Here is a 23,422-nt window from a genome sequence, read left to right on the forward strand (position 1 = left end):
AGTCATAGAATCACAGAACAGACTGACCACGGTAAGAATGGAGGGAGGAATAAGGGACTGGTTGAAAGAAGTTGAAGAGATCTGCCAAGAAACACATATGGAGGACCCATGGACATGGATAAGGGCGTGGGTATTGACTATGGAAGTGGGCAGCTGGCTAAGTAGAGGGGGCCAAAGGGGGAAATAATCAGAACAAGTGTGAAACATAAAAACAAACAATACAGAGAGCACCTACTAAGGACAAATGAGGCACAGCCTGGGGATGGGGTAAATGCGTGGGTGTCTGTGTCTACAGTGGTTCAAAGAGGGGCTTGAGTCAAGCCATCTCAATGATAATTTCTTCAACACTTCCTAGCTTTGTGACTTTAGGAAGTCATGCAAAAAAAAAAAAAACCTATCTGTGCCTCAGTTTACTGATCTGTAAAATGGAACTAAGGGTATTCATGAAGTGGTGAGCATTAACTGCAGGACATCCTAAACATTCCATAAAACAATCATCAGAACTAATGAATTAATTCAGCAAAGTTACAGGATACAAAATTAACACATAAAAACCAGTTGTTTTTATACACTAACAATGAATACTCCAAAAAGGAAACATATATATACACACACACATATATATAAACACTACATATATATATAAACACTACACACTACACACACACACACACGCACACACACACATATATATATATCCTAAATGTTTAGGATATGTATGTATATATGTACGTGTGTGTGTATATATATCTCCTAAAAAGTGTGTATCATACTTTCTTGCATATTATAAACATTGGATACATTTTAACCACCATTAATGTAAAATTTATTTTGCTTAAAAATAATTGCTATTCTGTCAGCATAGTTAAGACTGAGAAAAACAGAAAAGTATTGCAATATGAATGCACTTTCCCTAACTGGCCATCCTCCACCCACAATGCAGTGTCCTCCCTTACTTTATCTTATCTTTGTGCTCTTTTCCATTTCATATTCCCAAACCCTTGAGAACATTATTCCCCTAGAAAGAAAGGCTCAGATCAAGTGTTCGTCTCCTGAAGCACCTGGCTGACACCTCCCTCCACTATTTGCCCCACACAGCAGGGTGGGTTAGCACCTTTCCTTCAGGTTCCTGTGTTATCCTGTGTTTTCTCTTTTTATCACACTTAGGACCCAGCAATATAATCTGCTATTTATTCATCTCTCTTCCTCTCTGAGATTTTTTAGGAAATTCACTATGTATCATTTATATTCACACCCCCTTCCATCAGCGCAGTGCTAGTCACAAAGTGCGACCTCAGACTATACATGTCAACTGTATATAATCCTGAAATGCATAAAGAGAAGGTGAATTGTAGCACTCACCCTGGGTACTTTGGATTCATAGGAGAATGCCATATTATTTCAGAAAATTAATAATGATTCTGAAAGTACAGAACTTGAGAAATGTGAACAGGTACCAGCTGGTCTGATTTATTGAGTTTTGTGCCGCTGGATGTCTTTGGTGGTTCTTCTGAATGATTCACAATTGTGCTAAAAACTGGAATTTCTAATACTGTGTGATTCCAACCCAGAAAACATGCATATTTATCCATCTGTTTATCATGTATGTTCATATTTCTTTTGACTCCTACTTTTACAGAGTCAAGTTAATCTCTTACCAATATCTTCTTGCACTTGACTTTCCTGCCACATTGTATTACTTGGCCCTTCCATCATCTTCACTAGAATTTTCACACATTTCCCTCTCCTCTTGAAAGATTTTTTTCATTCTTTCCCTGGATACATTTTCTAAAAGTCAAACAAACAAAACATTAAAACAAACAAAACATTAATACCTTTTTCAGCTCTCTAAGATAAGGTTGCTGTCCCTCTTATGTGCTCTTAGCACAGCTTATATTTTCATTGTAGCAAATGTTCACTGTATTGTAACTGTCAACTTACTCATTGTTTGCTCCACTTAGACAATGAGCTCCAGAAGTCTTCTTCATTATTGTATTCTTGGTGTGTAGAACAGTGTCTGACATCCAGAAGGTGCCTGATACACACACACACGTGCACACATGTATATGTTATTGAACACAGAAGAGAATAACCGATAGACAAAGAAATAGACTCCAAATTTTGTCCTGGTCTGTAGAAAAAGAAAGCTGACTAATATTCCATCCTTTCCCTTGCAGATCTAGCGTGATGTGTGGGAGGGAAAATCGGACTGGTAAAAAAATCAGGCCCACTGATAGATAAGAGAGAGCTCAAAGTCAGGAGAAGATGAAAAAGGCTGAGTCTGAGAAAGATTCTTTGGCCCTGCTGTCTAGATGAAGTTAGGGCATGGGGGAAGATGAATCCCCGCTATTAAACATCCCGTTCAGCCAGGAGAGCAAAGGGTCGCATGCTGAAGTTTATTGCTTCAGTTCCTAACCTTTCATAAGTGCTTACTTGGCAGCCCTATTGAGAGTGGTATTTGGTTTTCTGGAAGCATCTTAAAGGAGCAGCACCAGACCTCTCACTTTCCCTTTTTTCATTTAGGGCATAAAAATACTGGTTTGAGCATCACTGCCATGGGAGAAAAAATATATCTCATGTTAGTTCCAAATGAAATGCCATGTAGAAAAGTGTACATATAAGATATGTTTCAAGGTTAGCTTTCAAAGAGTATGCAGGGTCTTTCTTCATAGAAAATGATAAGAAGGAACAGGTGCCTTTTTCTGTCTGCACCTTTCCCATATTGGTTATGGGGAAATATTTTAGAGTCTCATTAGGTCTAGCAATAACTTAGTGAGTCTTCAGAGCATTATTGCACCTTGCAGAGAGTGTTGTGTGATGGGCAAATTTGGAACACAAAGGTGAACTCATGATGGGACTGGGCCATGTTGCATAACTGGCCATCTGCACTGCATCACTGGTTGAGGAAGAGGTCCCTGGTCACTGTACTCAGATGGGTGTGTTTCTGGGGTAGTGGCAGGTGTATGTGTTATTAGGTAGCAAAAGAGTGTGGTGGTGATGATACGCAATTAACAAAGAATTTATGGGATTGCACAGGAACATAGCCCCAAAAGAAAAGAGAGATAGTACTGCCGGAACACAGAAAAATAATATGAAATGCTGTGTAGGGTGAACAAACAATATAATATACAGATGATGTATTACAGAAGTATACATCTGAAACCTATATAACTTTATTAACCAATGTCACCACAACAAATTCAATAAAAAATGCATAAGTAAAGGAAAAAAAAACACTCACAAAACTCCAGACAAACCAACCAAACCCAGAAATGTCCACTATAGAGATTACTCAAATGCCTTTTATTTATGTCCAAATCTCATTTTCCTTAGTCAGCTTTATTTGAAGGACAACACAGCTAATCCCATGGCTACTGTTGAATACTTGGCAATAGGAACATTATAATACTGCCTTGCTTCAGATGGTTTATGTCAGTAATTTACTTGTTTCTTTAAATGTTACCATTATGCTTCTGTGAGCCTGATAAGCCCTTTTGATTTTTGAAGACAGATGTTAAAAATATTAATCTTGTATTAGATAAGCTATTTTATTTATATAATGAAAATGAGAACTATTACTATTACAATATCATTTTAAAACACACTTCACATTTCTACAAGGCGCAATTATTAAAATATTTTCTAATTATAAATACCCTTTATGACATAAAGGATAATTTGAAAAGCACAGAAAAGCATTAAGAAAAAAGTACTTCCCCTACTCTTAATTGCATCTCTCATTTAGTTTTATGTTATACATTTAGAGACATTGACCATTTTAAGTTAATGATTGTATGAAGTGTGAGGTTGAGGTCGAGGCATTTTGTTTTATTTATTTTCTTCAAACAAATGTCCAATTATTCAACATCATTTGCCTTTGAGTATATCGCTTTATATATTTTTTGAAGTGGTTACTCTAGGGATTGCAATATACACAGTATTTAACTTCTCTCAGCCTACATAGAATTGATCTTTTACCATTTCAATTGGAATGTAGAAACCTTATTTCCATATGTGTTCCTTGCCATCCTCTTTTTTATGTTTGTTTTATCTTATGTATATATTGAAAACCTTTTTAGACAATTTTGTGATTATTTTTTTCTTTCAACCATTACACATATTTGAAAGAACTCCACAGGAGTCAACTAGTGCATTATATTTATATTTGTTCATATGTTTATCATTTCCTTTCCTCTTCTTTAGTCTTGATGTTTCAAGTTTCCTTCTGGTATTGTATTCCCTTTGTCTGGAGAACTTCCTGTAGCAATTCTTTCAGAATAGATCTGTTGGCAATGAATTTTCTTAGTTTCTTAATATTTCTAAAGGATGTTTTCATTGGACATAGATTTCTGAGTTATATCAAAATTTAAAATGGATTTGTTTGCTGCCTTATTTTTGGCCCCCTTGGTTATCATTTGTTTGTTTAAATTAAAAGAACTCTTGCTTTCTCATGAGCATTATATCATTTGTCATTGGCTTTTTTTCAGAAAGTATTTTGTGTGTATTTGTTGTTTTTTATTATTTATTTTAAGTTTTCAACAGTTTGATTATAGCTGGTTATGAGTTTCTTTGGGTTTACTTACAGTTTGCTGAGCTTCTTGATTTTGTGGGTTTACGTGTTTTGTCGAATATGGGGAATTTTCAGCCATTGTTTCCTCAAATATTTTTTCTTTGGTGAACACTATCTCTATTCTAATGAGTAACATGAATGTTATATATTTTGGTATTATTCTATAGGTTCCTGAATGTTTTTTCATATTTCTTTCCCCCCTTTCCTCTCTCTATTGCTTACATTAGGTGCTTTTTACTTGATATGTACTCAGTCAAGTTCACTGAGTTTTCTTTGCTACCTCCATTCTACATTTGAACTTATTCAATGAGTTCATTTTTTTAAAAAGTTAGGTTATTATTTTTACTATTCTAAAATCTCTATTTGGTTCTTCTTTATATTTTCGATTTCTTCGACAACACTGTCTAAATTTTCATTTGTTTTAATTGTGTTTTTTCCCCTTGCTTCTTGGAGCATTTTTATAAAAGCTGCTTAAAATCTTTACTTGATAACTCCCACATCTTTGTCATTTCAGTGTCAATTCAGTCATTTCAGTGACTGTCTTTTCCTGTATGAGTATAGACTTTCCTGTTTCCTTATGTGCTGAGTAATTGTGATTTTGTCCTTGGTATGTTTACTATTATGCTTTGAGATTCCAGGTCTTATTGAAATTCTATGGAAATTGTTTGTATTCTCAGGAAATCAACCTGGTTGAAATCAGACTGCACATTCCTACCATTCTTCTGTGGAGTTCATTTCCAATATCAGCTCTATTGTTAAACCTTTGCAGTGACAGTTGTGTCTGTCCCATGCAAGCATCCCCATGGCCAGTCAGAGCTCTCGGCTGTAGTTTACCCCTTTTATTTTCACAGTCTGTGGTCCCTGTTTAGATACACATGTGGCTCAGGGGTGACCATGGAGTTTATAAAAGGACTACATAGGAAAACTGCAAGAGTTTTCCAAACTCTTCCCTCTTCAGGACCCTCAAAAGGTGTTTGTTTTCTCAAGATGCTACCTTTCTGTCTAAAAGCCAGAAAGCTGGGGCCTTTTCATCCTGCTCATGTTTTTCTGTGACTGGGCCTGCATTAGGAGCCAAGAGTCAAGAGGAGAGAGAGAAATTAGTGGGGCTTTGCCCACCTTCTCAGACCATAGAAGGTTCCTACAGAGTGTTTGGGTGTCTCTCTGTGTGGATGCTCAATGCTGAGCTCTAGGCTGCCTCAAATCCATGCCAGGAGACCCTGAGGAGGGGATGAGGGAAGAACTCACCTCGTCTGGTTGGTCTTTGCATTCTGGTCTCCTTCCTCAGTTTACCTGCTACTGTTGGCTCTTCACAGACCTCATATAGCTGCTCCCTGCAGCCTAGACAGAATGTATAGTTGCACTGAGTGGGAGAGACAAGGTGAGACATGATTATTCCATCTTACCCAGAACTGGACCCTCATCACCCACTTTATTTATTTCATTATGGGAAAAGACACCTAAAATAAAATGTAGCATTTTAGCTAGTTTACACTACATAGTTCAGGGGTTTTAAATACCTTCACAATATTGTGCAACTATTCCTATCTAGTTTGACAACTTTTTTACCACCCTGTTTGCCTTCCCCTGAATTACATGGCAACCACCTATCTGTATGGATTTGGCCTACTTCACTTTTTAACAGTTTACGGAGATATAATTAGCATATTGTAAAGTCATTTGTTTTAAATGTATAATCCTCTGTGCATGTTGTATACATGCAGAATTGTACTCATTTAAAAATATATTTTGGAATATTTGCTTCCAGTCATGTTTTTCTCTTACCTCTCTTCTATCTCTTTATGATCCGTTCCACTGTATTTTTAAAACAAAATAGGAATCATAACATCTGTGTACCTTTGTAGCATCTTAAAAGCTAGATAGTGCCTTTTGAGTATTTTTCAAAACCATGGTTCTCAATGCTGCATGTTATACCAGCAAATCAATGTGATCTCATTTATGGTAAATGTTCCCATTGTTGCACACTGTCATACTTACAATAGTTTTCTTTTGTAAGTAAGGCTGCAGTTAATTGACATGTAAATAAACATTTGTGTGAATCTCTGCTTATGTTCTTAGGAGCTCTTCTTAGAGGTGATATTTCTGGGTTCCAGGGCACAGAGCAAAGCACTTTTTTATAGATTTAGGGTTCTGGCATATCCTAAATGAAAGTTCTTATTTTTGTTTTTGTTTGAGGGAAAGTAAAAAAGAAACTTTCAATCCAAAATACATAAAATATACATCAAAAGTCAGTTCCAAAACCTTCTTATCCTTTGGTGAAAGTTTCAAAAGCTTGCAATACACTGTCAGATGCTGGGAGTCAGAGGTTGCTTCATTGGTTAAGAAAATGCCAGAAATGCATAGAATGAATTGTGAATGCAGACCTGGATTTTATTTCAGCCTAGCTGTTAGAGTTGAAGGTAGAATGTCCCTATGCCCCAGTTTGCTTTGTCATTTTCACTTCACATACACTGTCTCTGGCATCACCATTAACACCCCACCCACTCCTTTAGTGTATGTAAGTTTTCCTGTTTGAGCAATAAATTATATGGTCACCCTAAAGAAGCACTTTTGATTTTTAAAAGCATGTTTTTGGTAGGACAAGGATAAGTGAAGCATGTCCTATATTTCACTAGCCTCTCCTTTTTGAGCTTATGGCTGATATCACTGATTGATCCTGTATCTGTGACATATGTATTGACCTCAGAATTCTCCCTGTCACAGTTCTATGGGGGCTTATTATCATCTGATTAGAAATGGACTGTAAACTGTAATTCATTTGCTAAGGTATATAGGTGAAACTACTGGCCCTTAACATCAGAGAAGACACTGTGTAATGTCCAGTGCCTATGCCCAAGGGGCCCTCAGGAAAGAATGCCTATGCCTGTTGGATAGGGCAAGAGGGATTCCAGACCAAGGGGGAGCCTTCACCCTGAGCGGAATTCACCTCCTACACTCTCTCTGGGACCTCCTTTCTCTCCTCTCTTCAAGACTGGCTCATCCTAATTGTGTTTCTGGATCACACAATGGAAATGCCAAGGGAAGATTAGGAGTCCAAAAGAGAAAAAATTAGTTCTAATGAAAAAATTAAATACGTAATTAATTAATTCTAGGTCTGCTTTAAGCCGAGTGATTAGAAGCAACTTTCTTCTTTCTTTCATGTTGTTTTGATGCAGAACATTCTGATTCCCTGTCTCTTCTCCCTTCCTTTGTAGGTTTCCAGACAACAGATGAATTGTGAAAGAGAGCAGCTAAGGGTAGGTGCATCTGCTTGTAAAATACTTCCTGGCTTTTGCTTCTGTGTGATAAGCAAAAATTTCCTTGTCTCTCTCAAGACACAAGGTTCTAAATAGTGGGCTTCATCTTCAGACTGGTAGAACTGAAAATATTTATCCCAGCTAATTTAGTATTGATTGAGCTGGTAAATACAGTATATCTTCTTTTGAAGTGCCATTATAGTAGATATGGATTTTTTGATTTAGATTCAGCAATAAATACTTCTCTCCTGGAATTTGTTTGACATCATTGTACTCTTTTTATGTACAACACGAGGTCTAAGTAATAACAAAGGTCAAAAGGATGTCTTGCTGCCTTCTTAATGTGAATATCAGGCTGTTTGCTGAGTGGCTAAAATGCTCTCTTGCTGTTAACTGGGGAGGGTGAGCCACTGATATGTCAAGGAGAATGAAAGTCATTTGTAGACCTTTTTGTTTTGTGGTGTTTTTGTATATGAAACAAGGAGACAGATTTTTAAAACTTGTATGTGATTTACCTTCTTAAAAATGAATCTCTCTCAATGTTCAATTATGCTAGATGCAAAATGCATTTCCTAGAGGAGGAGAGAATGGTTTGCTTATAAATGGAGGTTGGTGACATTGTTCTGTTTTCATGGTGTCATGGTTGATATCTTTCTTGCTATGGGAATGGTATTTTAAGAAATATCAGGATGACCTCCTCCTCTCCATTTGTGTGTGTGTGTGTGTGTGTGTGTGTGTGTTTTAAAATGTGCTCATGTTTTGGATGGATGAGTTTGAAGTCGTAACTGGGCTATCTTTAATGTCACTGATGAAAGTTGGTGATTTTTACTGGACAATGTGCCCTATAGTCATGTTTCCACAATATTATAAAAACTAGAGGAATCTGCTGCTTTTAAAATGATAGTGCGTTTTGGGGGTTGGGGCACCAATGTGCTCAAAGGAATCTAATAAATAAGTAAATTATTAAATAATTCATAATTCTAATGTCACTTATGTATTGCTTAGTAACTTTTCAAAGTATGCACTTAATGCCAATCTTGAGATGACAATGATTTGTGGTTATTGCAATTTCACAGTTGCTATTGGCATCGGGTTTGTTAAATCCTCATATATAACAAACAACAGAATCCAGTTCCATGGAATGGAGAAAGGGACTTGATGTTTTTTCTTCTTTTATGTGTATTTATTTTATGTAGCCACTCACCATGGCCTTCTCCATTAACCTCTCATCTCTGCCCACTTCACCGCTAAGTCCCTGTGCCTACATTAGTTGTGACTCCTTCATGAAACAGCCTTCATAATGTTTTAAGCTTTCCTGCACTTTCTTATTGCTTTTCCCTTGCTGTCTGAATTACTGGTTCATCCTAGTAAATAATGTATTGGAACTTCAGATTTCTCCTCCTGTTCGGATGGGAACGATGGCCAGAACTAGGTCAGAGCTAGATAAAGAGGAATGTGTGCTTTTGTCTCCAGGAGTCCCTGATAAATTCATCAGAATGAAGATAACATCAAAATCTCTATTGCAAATGAAACTTGCCTGGGAAATTAAGGACACAGGAAGTAATGAAGTGCTTGTGTGCAGTTTGAGGGGCTTACTATTTTGCACTGATGAGGATATTGTCAACAGGGGTGTGGCTTAGGAATAAGAATGGAGGCCTTCCCACTACACAAAATAAATTCAAGTGGCGGTTTCATATAATGGGTCATATAATTTAATCCATAGGACAACTCTATCAGCCCCATATGAGACCATCTCTAAAAGCATGAACTGGTGTTTAATTTGTTATTGCTGTGGCAGTCTTTTAAAAAATATTTAAACTAATTTATGTTTTGAATTGATAGAAAACACATTTAAAACAATAGAATATAGATTTATATAGTTCAAAATTTAAATGACACCACAGGAATGCAGTGAGGGTTTCCCTTTCCATTTGTTCAGACTTTAGGCTTCCAGTTCCCTCCTGGGAGACACCAATGTCATAATGGGCTGTGTCTTCTTTGACACTACATGGCATCCATGGATATTTTCTTGGCCCCCTCCTTCCCTGTCCTCTGTCTCTCTTTCCCTTTGATCTCTTTCCCTTGTACCTCCCTCCTTTTCTTCCTATCTTGTGTGTATAATACTCAGCCATTCCTCTCACTGGAAAGAAAAGTCTCTGAATTAAAGTGATTTTTAAAAGGATCCATTGGAAGGGTAAATTGAAAGAAATTTTGTTCTGATCCGAAATGCTAATGCCTAGCCACCTCAGTGAAATGCATTTTTATTAATCTCATTATATTTTTGTTAGAAAGAGAGACACTGGAAGAAAAATAGGTATCTGTTTAGGTACGAATATCAATGAAGGACATCCTCTTGTCAGTCACACTTCTCGAAATATGTTTTAAATACTGAAATCAAACTGTATTTCTTGATACTCTGCAAGATGATTGGGCCATGTCCATGTTGCCAAGCTTATAGTCCTTTATTAGTACATTTGATTAGGTTGTCAGAATTCAGGGATATAAGTGAATAGTTGTAAAATGTATCCCTTTTTCTTGGCCCCCTGCAAACAGAACATAATGAAGAAAGATAAAAGTGCCCCTGCATGGTTTGCGCATGGGACACTGCACTGGGGTGGGTACCTCTGAGACTTGTTCCTCCTGCTCTTCTTCCTTTAATTTTCCTCAATGGACTCTATGAGGTATTTGTTAATTATAAAGTCTAAAAAATGATTCTCCGATGAATTAATTTTTAGGAAATGCAAAGTTAAAGAAAGTCAAACTGTTTTTTTAAACTGCAGAATTTCTCAGAGCATTTAATGTACAAAAATTAAATGCAAAGAAATGGATAAAATGCACAATTTTCTGTAAACTCACCTGGTCACAAAACATTTTTGGTTGTAGAACACATTCTGAGAGATACTCTTAAAACTTTTATCAGATCTTTTTCAGTTGAATGGTTTGGTCTGCAAGTTATATAAAAGCTAAGCATTATTTAAAAGGTGGAAACATTTTATCACCTTCTAGTTCCAAGCTGATTTAGTGAAGTTTTGGTAGCAGGACAATGGTTTGGAATCTGTGTGTTTCTCTCAGCCTTCTTCTCCTTCCAAGGTGAGTCTGCATCACTTGCTCACATGACAACACTCATTGTGAAGGAGGGGTGGAGGAGGTTTCCCTCTTGGTACTGTTAGAGGAAAACCATTTCCAGAAGCCTTTTCTGCAGATGTTCTCTTAGAGCACATTGGCCAAACCCTATGCCAGTCACTCCAACTGAACTGGATGTCAGTGGTTGGCTATAATAGTCATAATTCATCCCCAGGGATAGGCACATTGTCACATGAACAAAAACCAAATTTGCTTAAATAAGAGGAAGGGGGCAGAGTTACCCAATAGAACAGGGGTGTGAAACTCATTTTCACTGGAGCCCACATCAGCCTTGCCATTGCCTTCAAAGGGCTGAATGTAATTTTAGGACTGAATAAATGTAACTACTCCTTAATTAAGGGCAAGGAGCTCTATATTTGGCCCTTTGAAGGGTTTGAAAATGAGCTTGACACCCCTTCAATAGAACAACAGAATGAACCAATGTGAACCCTCTATGTCATTCATGATGTTGATTTCCTGCCAACTCCTTTACTTTATCCCTCTATCCTACATGCATGACTTTGGGGACCACATATAAAGCTTAATCCAGTGCCTGAACTCTGGCTGTGAATTTGCAATAGATATTTCCTCTGACAATTTCATATCTCACAGATCACATCTACCAATCCTGACTCTTTATGCAGCTTGGCATTCTCTCAGTATCTTTCCTTATGTTCTCTGGAGTCATCTTGGATGCAGTCCTTTGCTAATGTCCCCTCAGCACGAAGTGTGGACAGCAGATATGACACACCTCACTGCAGAACCCAGCTCAGCCTCGGAGAGCTGTCCAGGTGCCACCTAGTGCCTACCCTTTCCAAGAGAAGGGCATCAGCCAGTAACTTCTAATAATCATTCAGTCTTCTCAAAAGGCAACTGGGATTGCTCATGTTCTCAATGAGAAAACTATGAAACAAACAGGCTTGCCTGTTTCTCCATCCCAAATTTTCTCTATCTGGAGTAAATTACACTTTCTTCTGGGCTTACATTTGAAATTATAACTGGATTCCATTGGTGAGATGGTCTATATTGCTCACCACGAAGTCTGTGCATTAGGTACAGACTTCTGACTCTGTAGGCTCTGTTTACCAGTTTGTCCCAAGGGCACTGTTGACAGGCGGGGGCAGCGCTAGTTGTACAGTTGTCATAACCTGACCATCAGCATTGACCTCTCTGGCATCTGGAACTGACAAATGGACAAATAAACAAGTAAGAGAGAAATTGCATGACTTCCGTAGCCCTTGCCTCCCTTGACAATCTACCAATTGGAAAGATTGTGTGCTTATAGTGTAGGGGATCAAATTACTACTATGATTAACATTCCTATAAACTATTTGATTACAAAGGGGTCTTTTGTGCTGTAAATATTAGACACTGGTTTGAGGGGTCTTCAGCAACTTTGGTCAGAACACTGTTACTACTAAGCAGGCAAAGGCTTGTTTCTCATGTATGTTATAATTGCTTCATGAACAGTAGGCAAATGGATCCCAAAGAAGCCAGCATTGTATGAGGGGCAGTTAGAGGTGGTCAGGAGCTGTGGTTACAGACTTAGGTTCATGACTTAGTTCTAAATGCTACCTAGTTTCTCAAAGCTTCAATTTCCCAATATTTAAAATGAGAATATATTTCTCAGATTCGTTGATTGGATGAAATGACTTACATAAATCACTTCTAAAAATGTATGCTCATAATCATCAGTGTTAGCTATTGTTAACATGTCATTATTGTGAATGGTTCTCATTCTTTTTCCTACTAGGAATGTCAAACTAGAGAATACAGATGTGTAGGACGTAGGTTCTCACCCAGCTCCCCACACTCAAAAACAATTTCAAAAGCAGGTTTTATCATTGATGGTAGTGGTGTCTTCAGGGGGAAAAAAAAACCCTGCCTCTCACTTAGTTAAGCAAATAATAAGGACTGACTCAGGCTAGGCTAAACAGAAAAGGTATGCAACCAGACCTCCCAGGGAGCTCAGAATCGGAGAGCTCTCAGAACACAGGCAGTTCTTTCTCGTCTCTCATCTTTGTCTCTCCTTGTGAGTCCACTCTAGATTCATTTTTTGGAAAAAGGCTCTCTTTACCATTTCTGTGCATTCCAGCCCCTAAGATTCATGCTGCATCAGTTCCACAGGTGTAGGGACTAACTGTTAATGCATCCTGATTCCAGGTTCCTGGACAAGAATCTGATTGGCCCAACCTAGGTCAGTTGTTTGCTCTGGTCCAGTCAGCTGTGTCCAGGGAAGCAGTTTAAATAAACCTAATTTCCCCGGGCCAACTACTGAGAGAAGGCTGATTATCACAGAAAGAGCCATTACCAGCTGAGTAAATATCCCTAAGGATGTCCCTATATCCTCCAAAATTGAGCTGAGAGCTCAGCAAAAGATCCTGGCAAATGCGTGCTACACCCAACTTGTAGCTCTGCGTTTCCTGAAGTCTAAGACACCAACCCTGTGTGGTACTTGCTTTCAGAAGGTACATATCATATCGAGTCACTAAGAAAGGGTGAATCACTTGGAAGGTTATTCCCTTTTCAATTATTTCTCAATTTTTTTATGTCAATGGAAATCTCTCAGTTTAGAGTAAAGTATCTTTGACAACTCTCTAACAGTTTCTAAGCTCTCTTTTTCACCAAAATGGAGTGTGCCTCAAGCTTCGAGCCTACAGCAGCCAAATTATGTATCTAAATTTTAAACATATTGTTTGCAAAATGCTGTATTTAAGAAGAAGGGAGCTGGAGCTAGGCCTACTAAGATAAAATCTAGGCTCTGCAATTGTACTTGTGCGTGTTACTCAAATCCCCAATGCCTTAATTCCCCCTATGTATAACAGAGATAATTGCAAGTATTTCAAAAGCTGTGTGTGCATGCATATGAGAACAAAGATTAAAATAATTAATGTATATAAGTCTCTTAGAACAGCATGCAATGTAAAAAAGTTTTTTAATAATTGTTAAATATTGATTTTTTCCATTTACTTTTATTAATGACTAGTGAAAGTTGTTTTCCATTTATAGCGGCAACACAGAGTTTTCTTAGCAAATGTATCTATTTAGGTTAAAAACGAGATGCCTTAAAAATGAGTATTAACTATATACTGTTAAAAATTGCCTATGGTTGTGACAAAAATCATGATGCTGGAATGCAAATGCTGAAGTTTTAGAAACACTGAGATTCTGGTGCCAGCATGTGAAAGATGTTGTAGAGCAGATCTGCATTATCAATATTTAATTTGCCAGTTAGAAGCAAGTTTCTCATTTCTGCTAGATACAAGAGTGATGGGGATCGCAGAATGCAAACTGCTAATGATCATCTTGGCTGAAACCCATTGCCTTCATCCAGACATCAGATAATGAAACTTCCCAACGGCCTTGAAAGTGAGCTATCAGAATTGGAGACACCTTTCCCCTGCCTCTCATCCCCCCACCCTCCTGACGCCCAACCCTTTCTCGATGCTCTTAGGATGGCAGGGAAAAAAATGTTAGCCCCAGTCCTCACAGGATTCATGTTTTGTGGACTACAGTTTTAGGCTGTATGGGGTTCTGCTTCCATTTTGTTGTTTATTCAAGAAATAGTTTTTGACCACAAACCATATGCCAGTCACTGTGCTAGTTAATGGAGATATACAGGTATACAGATGGGTATGTGGCTCCTGATTTCTACAAGCTAGTGGAGAAAACACATATTTGAGAAATAACTATGGCAAATTTGTCCATGTGATACTGATGAGTATCTGAAATGAGAGGTGCTATGTGGAGGGACATGGACGGAATAAGCTTACCTGATCAGCCTCCCCTGATCAAACTTACTGGAGTAACACATCCTGTTCAGTCGGTTTATAAAACATAGTGACAGATGCCCAGTGCATACTGCAAAGTGACTGTTTTGTACAGCCCTACCTTTGCCTTCACCCCTTGAGGTGTCTGCTTGCCAGGAGTCCACTGTATTTACTCCCAGACCTGTTCTTGCCAGCTGCACTTGTTATTGTAATTACATTATTTAGTGGAATATTATGGAAAGTGATGAAAAATGAGGGCAATAAGAAAAAGAATTGTTTCTATGAAAAGTAAGTTATACTTTGGAAACATCCTATGAAAGCAAGCCTCAAAAATTATTTCTGCCCTGACCAGCATGGGTCAGTTTGTTGGGCATTGTCCCACAAACCTAAAGGTCACCTCTTAGACTCCTGGTCAGGGCACATGCCTGGGTTGCAGGTTTGGTACCTGGTTGGGGCACACAGGGGAGGCAACTGATTGATGTTTCTCCTACACATCTGTGCTTCTCTCCCTCTCTTTCTCCCTCCATTCTCCTCTCTCTAAAAATAAATAAATAAATAAATAAATAAATAAATAAATAAATAAATAAAGTCCTTAAAATTTTTTATTTTGATTAGTTATGAGTGAGAGGACTATAAACTACTAGTGAAAAAAGAACCCCCAGAAATATAAAATGAGACATAATCTTCAGGTATACTCTTTCAGATACATATTGAAATTCTCACTCCACTTTAAATAAAACCAAGACTAATAGTATAGATCAAGGTTTGATAAACTTTTTCCATAAGGGCCAGATAATGAGGCCTCACAGGTCATATGGTCTCTCCTACAGTGATTTGACACTGCCATTGTAGCACTAATGCAGCCAGAGACAAAATGAATGAGCAAGGTTGTGTTCTAAAAAAACTTTATGTGCAAGGACAGACAGTGGGGCCTATTTGACCCCTGGGCCATAGCTGGCTGATCTTTACTGGAGAATCTGAAATGTGAATGAGGTTTGTGTGGAAAGAAAAATGAGGGATTTCGATCAGGGATTTTCTTTGAGAGAAATCACTCAAAGAAAAGGCCTTGGACTCACATCTAAGATCAACAAACTAATGCACACTGATATAGTTTACATTAAAACAAGAGAATTAAGATATATCTGTATTACTTTAAAAATCATTCCTTGCTTGAAGCTTCCAAATATCTTTTCCCATTCCTAATTGAGATGGCTTCTGAAGTATGAATAGTTAATATAAGGGTTTGAATTACAAAATGAAATTATGTTTATTTATATGTGACAATCCTAATGGCTCAGAATCCTAACAGTCTAGAATGGAAGAACAAATATGTAATTTTTTTCTCATGATCCCCAAGCAAGTAATTTCTGGAACTCCCTCATGAAGGTGACGTTTTTCACATAGGTATATATCTCAGCACTTGACTTCCAGAAACTGTTGTTCATTTGTTCCAGAACACTCTTTTTCAAGATAAATATCCAGTAACTTGCTTGCCTAGATTGTTTTTTCTTTAGAACCAGTTCTCTGTAAGCATGAACTTTGTCTTCTGTATTCACATCCCAAACACTCAGCCCAAGTCAGACTTTGGTGATTAGTAAAGCTTTGCTGGATGCTCAGGAGCTAACAGAAATCCAGTTTGTATGGTGACTTAAAGGCCCTTCAGGGCATGGCCTCAGGTCCCACCATCAACGCCCCTGCTTAGCTCTTTGCAGGTTCCATGTGTGTTCCTGCGCATGCACATGTGAGAAGAATAAACTAATCAACACTCGCTTCAATCTTATATCACTAATGGTTTCATCTTAGTGATTTTCCCCAATGAAAGGGAATTTATCCCTTAGCTCATATGCAGAGCTAAAGTAATTAGCTCTGTATATGTGCAAACTGTAGAAACTCAGACCACCACCACCATCTCCAAGAACAGCTCCCCTGCCAAGAAGTTTATTTATTTTTATTTTTTGATAAAGGAAGACGACTTTTATTGCAGACATGCTGTGTGGGTGGAGGGGAATGAAGAAGTTTATAAATATAAAACATTTTAAAAGAATGTTGTCTTCACCAAACCTTGCATTTCACACTCTTCTTTACAGATTCTGATATTTCCAAGGCTTTCAACTGATAAGCATGAAGGAGAACACATCAAGAAACTAGCCAACTCATTACAGATTTTAATTTCCCCAAATTAATTGTGAGTCCTGGTTACATAAAGAAATGTCCAGGTAGCCACCTCCTTGACCTTGGATGCTGAATCCTCTAACTCACATGCGTGATAATTATCTGCCCTAATCTGAGTCTCCCCAGGCATTTCCACACTCTCTCTGGGGAAGATGCCAGTTATCCCATCTAGGACACTTGGCCTCAAATTCATTTCTCTCGCTTTAATTTTAGCCCATTATCCCAAGTCATCATCCCACTTTCCAGGGCAAATCCATCCCATTTCTGGTTTTATCATTAAATCGGTATCATTCAGCTTCAAGCAAAACTACTAATAATGCTGACATTTCAATTTGTCATAGCTGATCCTCATTTCTGTGACTGATGCCTCAGCGAGGACTTATCTTCCTACTCTGTTCTCCTGAGATCGAAATACCAATCTGGGGGAGGGGCAGGGGGTCAACTTGATAGGGAAGAGAAATGGGGCAAAAAGCAGATAAAGAAGGCATTCTGTGGTTTCCTTTACTTGGGGACAGAGGGAAGAAGTCTCATTGTGACAACAAGGCCTCCCACGAGAAAGAACCTTTATTCAGAGTGTTCACGTATGGAGGCGAATAGCATGGATGGTGGGCACATGCTTGCTCTTTGTTGGCAGTCAGCAAACTTTCTTACCCTGGGTTGCCAGCACTCCATTGTCCTTTTGGGGTTCTCTTCTCTCATGTGTTTAATCTTGGAGAGATGATAAATCAAGGCCAATAGGATTCTCTCTTGAGACTTTGGAGACTGTCTTGGTCCTTTGGGTTCCTATAACAAATTACCAACACTGGGTGGCTTATAAATAATGGAGATTAATTTCTCACAGTCTGGAGGCTGCAAAGTCTGAGATCAGGGTGCCAGCATGGCTGGTGAGGGTCCTCCTCCAGACTGTAGACTTCTCATTGTATCCTCACATGATGGCAGCGTGAGGGGGGTCTGGGGGTTTCTCTTACAAGATAAATAATCCCATTCCTGAGGGCCCCACTCTCTTGACCTAATCATCCCCCATAGGCCTCACATCCTGATACCATTACATTGGGGGTTAGGATTTCAGTATATGAATTTTGGGGGACACTTTCATTTACACCATAGCAGATATTGAGTGTGGGATACACAATAGAAAAAAAGACAAAAAGCTGGCATTGATTTCTTTTAGTGATATATCCTGGTAAAACTGAATGAAGTAGTTCCTAGGGCTGACCCACCCGATACCTCTCTTTTATAGTTAAGCCTGGTTATCCCTGCATCCCTTGAGCTATCTCATGTCCTTCCAGTGATCTCTTTTTTCTACTGATGCTCATCTCAGCCCATTCTTTTTGCCTATGATCAAAGAATTCTTACTGGTGCACTAGGGTAATATGCTAAACTTGAGAGAATTTCAGATCCAAGTTTGGTTAAAGGTTTGCTAAAAGCCACCTCTTGTATTGTTTCTCCAAAATGCTTCTCTGATGCCATTGTGTATTTGCAGACTAAGGGAAGAAAACTATTAGTTTATGGCACACAAATGGCTTGATGTTTTACCAACATTTACTCAGTGTCTTGAGTCATCACGAGCCTGGGAGGCATCAGAATAGAGGTCTGCATTTCAGGGCAATTTGAGCCCTTTTCTTCCTTGCACAAGTAAGATAGTCTTTCTTTCAGTCTCAAGGAGGCACCCAGATCCCTGCAGGCCAAAAATGGATGATATAAGATAAACTAGGGTTAATGCTATTCAGAGTACCCTCCAAAGACCACCTAGAGTGTTTATGAAAAGTGACATTTTCTCAGACCTACCTGGTAAAACATCTGGATGTCCCAGCCTCACCCTAGAAATACTGAATGATCATGTTGTTATGAGCTGAACTGCATCCCTCAAAACTTGTATGTTTAAGCCCTAACTCCTGTAATTCAGAATGTGGCAGTATTTGAAGACAGAGCCTTTAAAGAAGTAATTTAGGTCAAATGAGGTAATATGGTTGTCCCTAAACCAATATGACTGGTGTCTTTAAAAAGAAAGGTGATTAGCATGCAGACACACACAGACAGAAGATCACAGTCACACAGAGAGATGTCCATTTTCAAGTCAAAAGACTACATCTCAGAAGGAACCAACCCTGCCAACACCTTCATCTCAGACTTCTAGCCTCCAAAATTGTAAGGAAACAAATTTCTGTTGTTTAAGGAACACATGGAGAATCTATACTAGGTATGGTTAAGGTGGTGCTCTTGTGTCCATTTCTCTGAGATTGTCCTTGCCAACTGAAACCCAGAAGCTTAATTGACCTTGGAAGCTTAATTTAAACAGAGCGTTTCTAGGCAGCCAAAGTGAATAATAGATCAGAACTGGTACTCACATTGAAATCTATTTGCATTATTTTTCTATTGCTATCTTAAATGAATTACTATAAATTAGTGGTTTATACAACACACATTTATTAACTTGCAGTTCTTTGGGTAAGAAGTCTAACATGAGTCTCATGGGGCTAAAACCAGGGTGCTGGTGGGGCTGTGCTCTTTGGCAGACTCTAGGGGAGAATCTAATTCTTTGCTTATTCCCATTGTTAGCAGAATTCGGTTGTCTGCAGTTGCAGAACTATCTCCATTTCCTTGCTGGCTATGAGCTGAGGTCATCACATTCCTTAGCTCATGTCTTCTATCTTCAAAGCCAGCCCTGGTGGATTTAGTTCATATCATGGGTTGAATCTACCTGGCCTCTTTTTTTCACTTCACATCTCTGACTCATCTCTTGTCTGCTTTTAAGGGATCATGTAATTACACTGAGCCTCTCCCCCCCCAGATAATCCAAGATAATCTCCTCATTTTAAGATCCATAATCTTAATTCTATCTGCAAAATCCCATTTATTCTATGTAACATAACATATATAGGTTTAACACCATAGGAAAAAGATCACATAGTCCCAAATCCTGTCCCACTATTCATGTACTATCCCTACTGGACTGATTTTACTTTGTACATTCACATACTGCACACATTTGCTCTGTGACCTGGGACTAGCTCCTTTGTGTGTGTGTGTGTGTGTGTGTGTGTGTGTGTGTAGAGTTTCCAGTAAGGCCAGAGTATCCAGAGCCACTTTCCAAGGTAGTCCAAGATAGTCAGTGACACAGGATCCACCAGTGTCTGTCTTTTGAACCTCTCCTTTCACAGTTCCCATGGAATTTGGCTCTAACCCCAGTTAAGTCCAGCAATGGCAAATAAATTAATGTGGGGATGTGTGTCTTTAAAAACACTGACCCTTTAATATTGTTTCATTATCTACCTGTTCTGTTGAGCTCTAGTCACAATGAATAAATAGAAAATAAAAATACCAAGGAAAAGGGGAAGGATTCATCAGGAACAAGTATAAAGGACACATGAACAAAACTAAGGTGGGGGGGAATGGGAGGGAGGTGGGGAGCACTGGGGGGGGCTGGGATGGGGAGTAAAAGACAAAAAAACTGTACTTGAACAATAATTTAAAAAATACCAAGGGTTATTTAAACAATAATTATATATGTGACTTAAATTTTTAATAAAGCACATAAATGAGTGAATGAATGATTCTAAAGGTTCCTGAGAATATCTATAGCAGATGCTTTTGGAGCCCTGACTTTCCCTCTCATCATTCACCATTATGTGCCAGAGATAGCTTACTGAAAACACTCATGAACCTCTTCACAGGGGCTATTTTTATAGCTATGATATGCATTCCACTCATGCACAGAGCAAGCCAGAAGTTTTATATCCCTGGAAGAAGCACTGCATTTAGGATGGACAGGGAGTTGGGGGATCAGTACCCAGCTTCCTCTCCTTTTGGGTGGGGTAAATCTGAAGTATGTGTTACACCATCTGCCACAGTTCCTCAACAGGATTAAATTTCCAATAGTGGTCACTCACATGTTAACAGGCTTCCTCCCATTCAGTGTCTCCCTTTTCCATTCCTCTACTGATGTTTCCACAGGTCACTTCCTGAATGAACCATTAACACTTGAATTTACCCCAGCTCTGCTCCTGGGAAATCCATGCAAAAATTGGACCATTGCCATAGTGGGGGATACCATAGCTTAACAATTCCATCTGGCAAGGTTTTCTGAGTACAAGATCTTCCATCATGCTGGCCTTTATGTGATTATTTGTTTGCCCAACCCTCTATTTTTCTTCCATTTTATAATACATCTCTGCAATTCTTGAGGGAAGCCTTGGATGATTGAAGAGATTTGAAAGCAACAGGAGTTTGATCTTCACTCATTTGACATTTTCTAGCAGTTTGGAAACTTGTGTTGAGCTGACAAGGTAATCGGAGCAGGACAATGTCTTGTTCATGTATGAGGAGACCAATGCATTTGCTGGTGCAGTGTGCACATTTATATTTGTTCTGCTGTGACTTCCAATTATAGGTTGCTTTTAAGAATGTGAAAACCTTCCTGGATAGAAAGTACAAAGCCATGATTTCTGAATGCTTGCCTGCCTAAGATTCAGCAGATATGAGCACAGAATATCTGCTGGTAACAACTTAGAGATTTAAATATTTTTGGCAATTTTTATAGTGTTATTCTCAATGGTTGTACACACTTAATCTTGATTATGTATGTGGTTTGACATATAAGCCAAAGGCATGTTTTTATAGATGTCTGAATTAAACATAGAATGCTTTTCAAGATAGCAGAATTAACATTTAAGTGGTTTTGATTAACCTGGTTTTGCTTATTTGCTCCTAAGTATTCTAGAGCAGAGCTGTCTCCCTTTGCATAAAATGATTTGGGAGCACAGCCCTAGGAAACATAATTTTCTAAATAGCCAAGAGCATAATGCCAAAAATATTTCCCAAAATTTGCCTGAAACTAAAGATTTGAGATGTAGCCATTTTCCATGCTCAGCTACTCAGGTGGGGCAGATTGGAAAATTGGAATCTAACTATGTAAAATTGATTAAACTGATGAGACTGGGGTTGAGGAGGGGTTAGGAGAGGGGGGCGGTTCAGGATCTAGGAGCAGGACCCAGCTCAGAATTGGAGAATTTTTAGTGCATGCAGTTTTGCCCAGAGTGGCATGTTGTCAAGTTTTCCTCTGGCTACATTTCCCATTAAGAGAAATGAACTCCCAGTAAACAGGCTAGCCCTTCATCAGCATGAAAAATGTGAGTCCCATGCAGTTTAACACATCATAGGTTCTTCACAAGCTAAGCTAAACTTCCATCCTGAGAAATGTAATTATGTGGTTCTAAATCTTGTACTGAGCATTTATTATATACACCACCAAGAACGTAGATATTTAACTTTTAGGGCAAAGTTAGTCAACATTATATCTGTAAGGGTTATGAAGTGTGCTAGATAAAATTGAACAGTAGAATTAAAGAAGAGAGAGAAGAAAAAATATTGAAAAAGAATTGAAATCATATGGTATTTGTCTTTTTTCATCTTGCTTATTTCATCTAGCACAATAATCTCCAGGTCCATCCATGCTGTCACAAAAGGTAGGATTTCCTTCTTTGTTACAGCTGCATGGTACTCTATTACATAAAGGTACTACTATACATAAAAGATCTCACTTATACATAAAATTTAATGAACCAAATAAACTGACAAACAAAACACAATCAGAAGCATGGATACATGGAACAGACTGACAACTGTCAGAGGGGAGGGGGAGAGGGGGAATGGATGAAAGAGGGGAAGGGATTAGCCAAAGAACATACATGTATAAGGCCATGGACACAGAAAGCAGTGTGGTGTTGGACACAGGGAAGGGGAGGTGGGTATGAGTGGCAGTGGGCTAAAGGGGAGGGGAGGGAGACATCAGCAATAGTGTTGACAATAAAAAATAAAGTTAAAAACATAAAGTCTTTGTCTTGTAAAAGTGACCGAAGAAAGTCTCAGTGATATGTGGGAAATATCAAGCATTTCAATACATGCAACTGGAGTTACAAATGGAGAAGAGAGACAGAAAATGGAACAGGAAAATACACAAGGTAATAATGGCCAAAATGTTTCCAAATTTGGTTAAAACATCAACCTGTACATCCCAAGAATACAGGAAAGTACAAGCAGTCTAAATACAAAGAAATACCATATGTAGAGACTTATAAAGAACCTGCTCAAAACCAAAGATGTACAGAGTGTATTAGCTTTTGGAGAGAAGATCTACATTTGTCTCCTCTCTGCCACCTTAGTATAGGTGACTAAGACCCATAAAGCTATCCCCCATTGAAACACTGCAAACTTCTGAGACTAGAAGTGGAGAGAATGGGAGAGAGAAGGAGCACTCATTGATAACAATGTCAGAGGGAAGCCAAAAAGAGAATTATATATAGAAAAAGAGAAAAAAGAGGCAAAGGAACTCCAAAGTGAAGAGGAGACCTAGGGCACACTCTACAGTAGTGAAGATGTAGTTCCAATGTTATTGAAAGCATGTTGCTGATGAGGCTGAAGCTGTGCAGTTGACCTCACTACTAATGGTTCTGTCTTGTAAGTGTGGAAGGCAGTGACCCTGCCCACAGGCAAGTAGTTAGGATTGCCTGAACAGTGGGAACAGCTGGAACCTG

General features: G+C 38.5%; 1 protein-coding gene across 2 annotated transcripts in view; it reads left to right on the forward strand.

The window, feature by feature from the left end:
• RBFOX1 (RNA binding fox-1 homolog 1) overlaps positions 1-23,422 on the forward strand; it is a 1,505,061-nt gene that overhangs the window by 901,315 nt on the left and 580,324 nt on the right. For both annotated transcript variants that reach the window (XM_053671753.1, XM_053671755.1), the window contains one exon: positions 7,783-7,824. In XM_053671753.1, coding sequence (XP_053527728.1) covers positions 7,783-7,824 — 42 coding nt within the window. The remainder of the gene's footprint in view (positions 1-7,782; positions 7,825-23,422) is intronic.

Source organism: Artibeus jamaicensis, unplaced genomic scaffold, assembly GCF_021234435.1.
Source record: "Artibeus jamaicensis isolate MK-2021 breed Jamaican fruit bat unplaced genomic scaffold, CSHL_Jam_final contig_700, whole genome shotgun sequence".
Classification (NCBI taxonomy): Eukaryota; Metazoa; Chordata; class Mammalia; order Chiroptera; family Phyllostomidae; genus Artibeus; species Artibeus jamaicensis.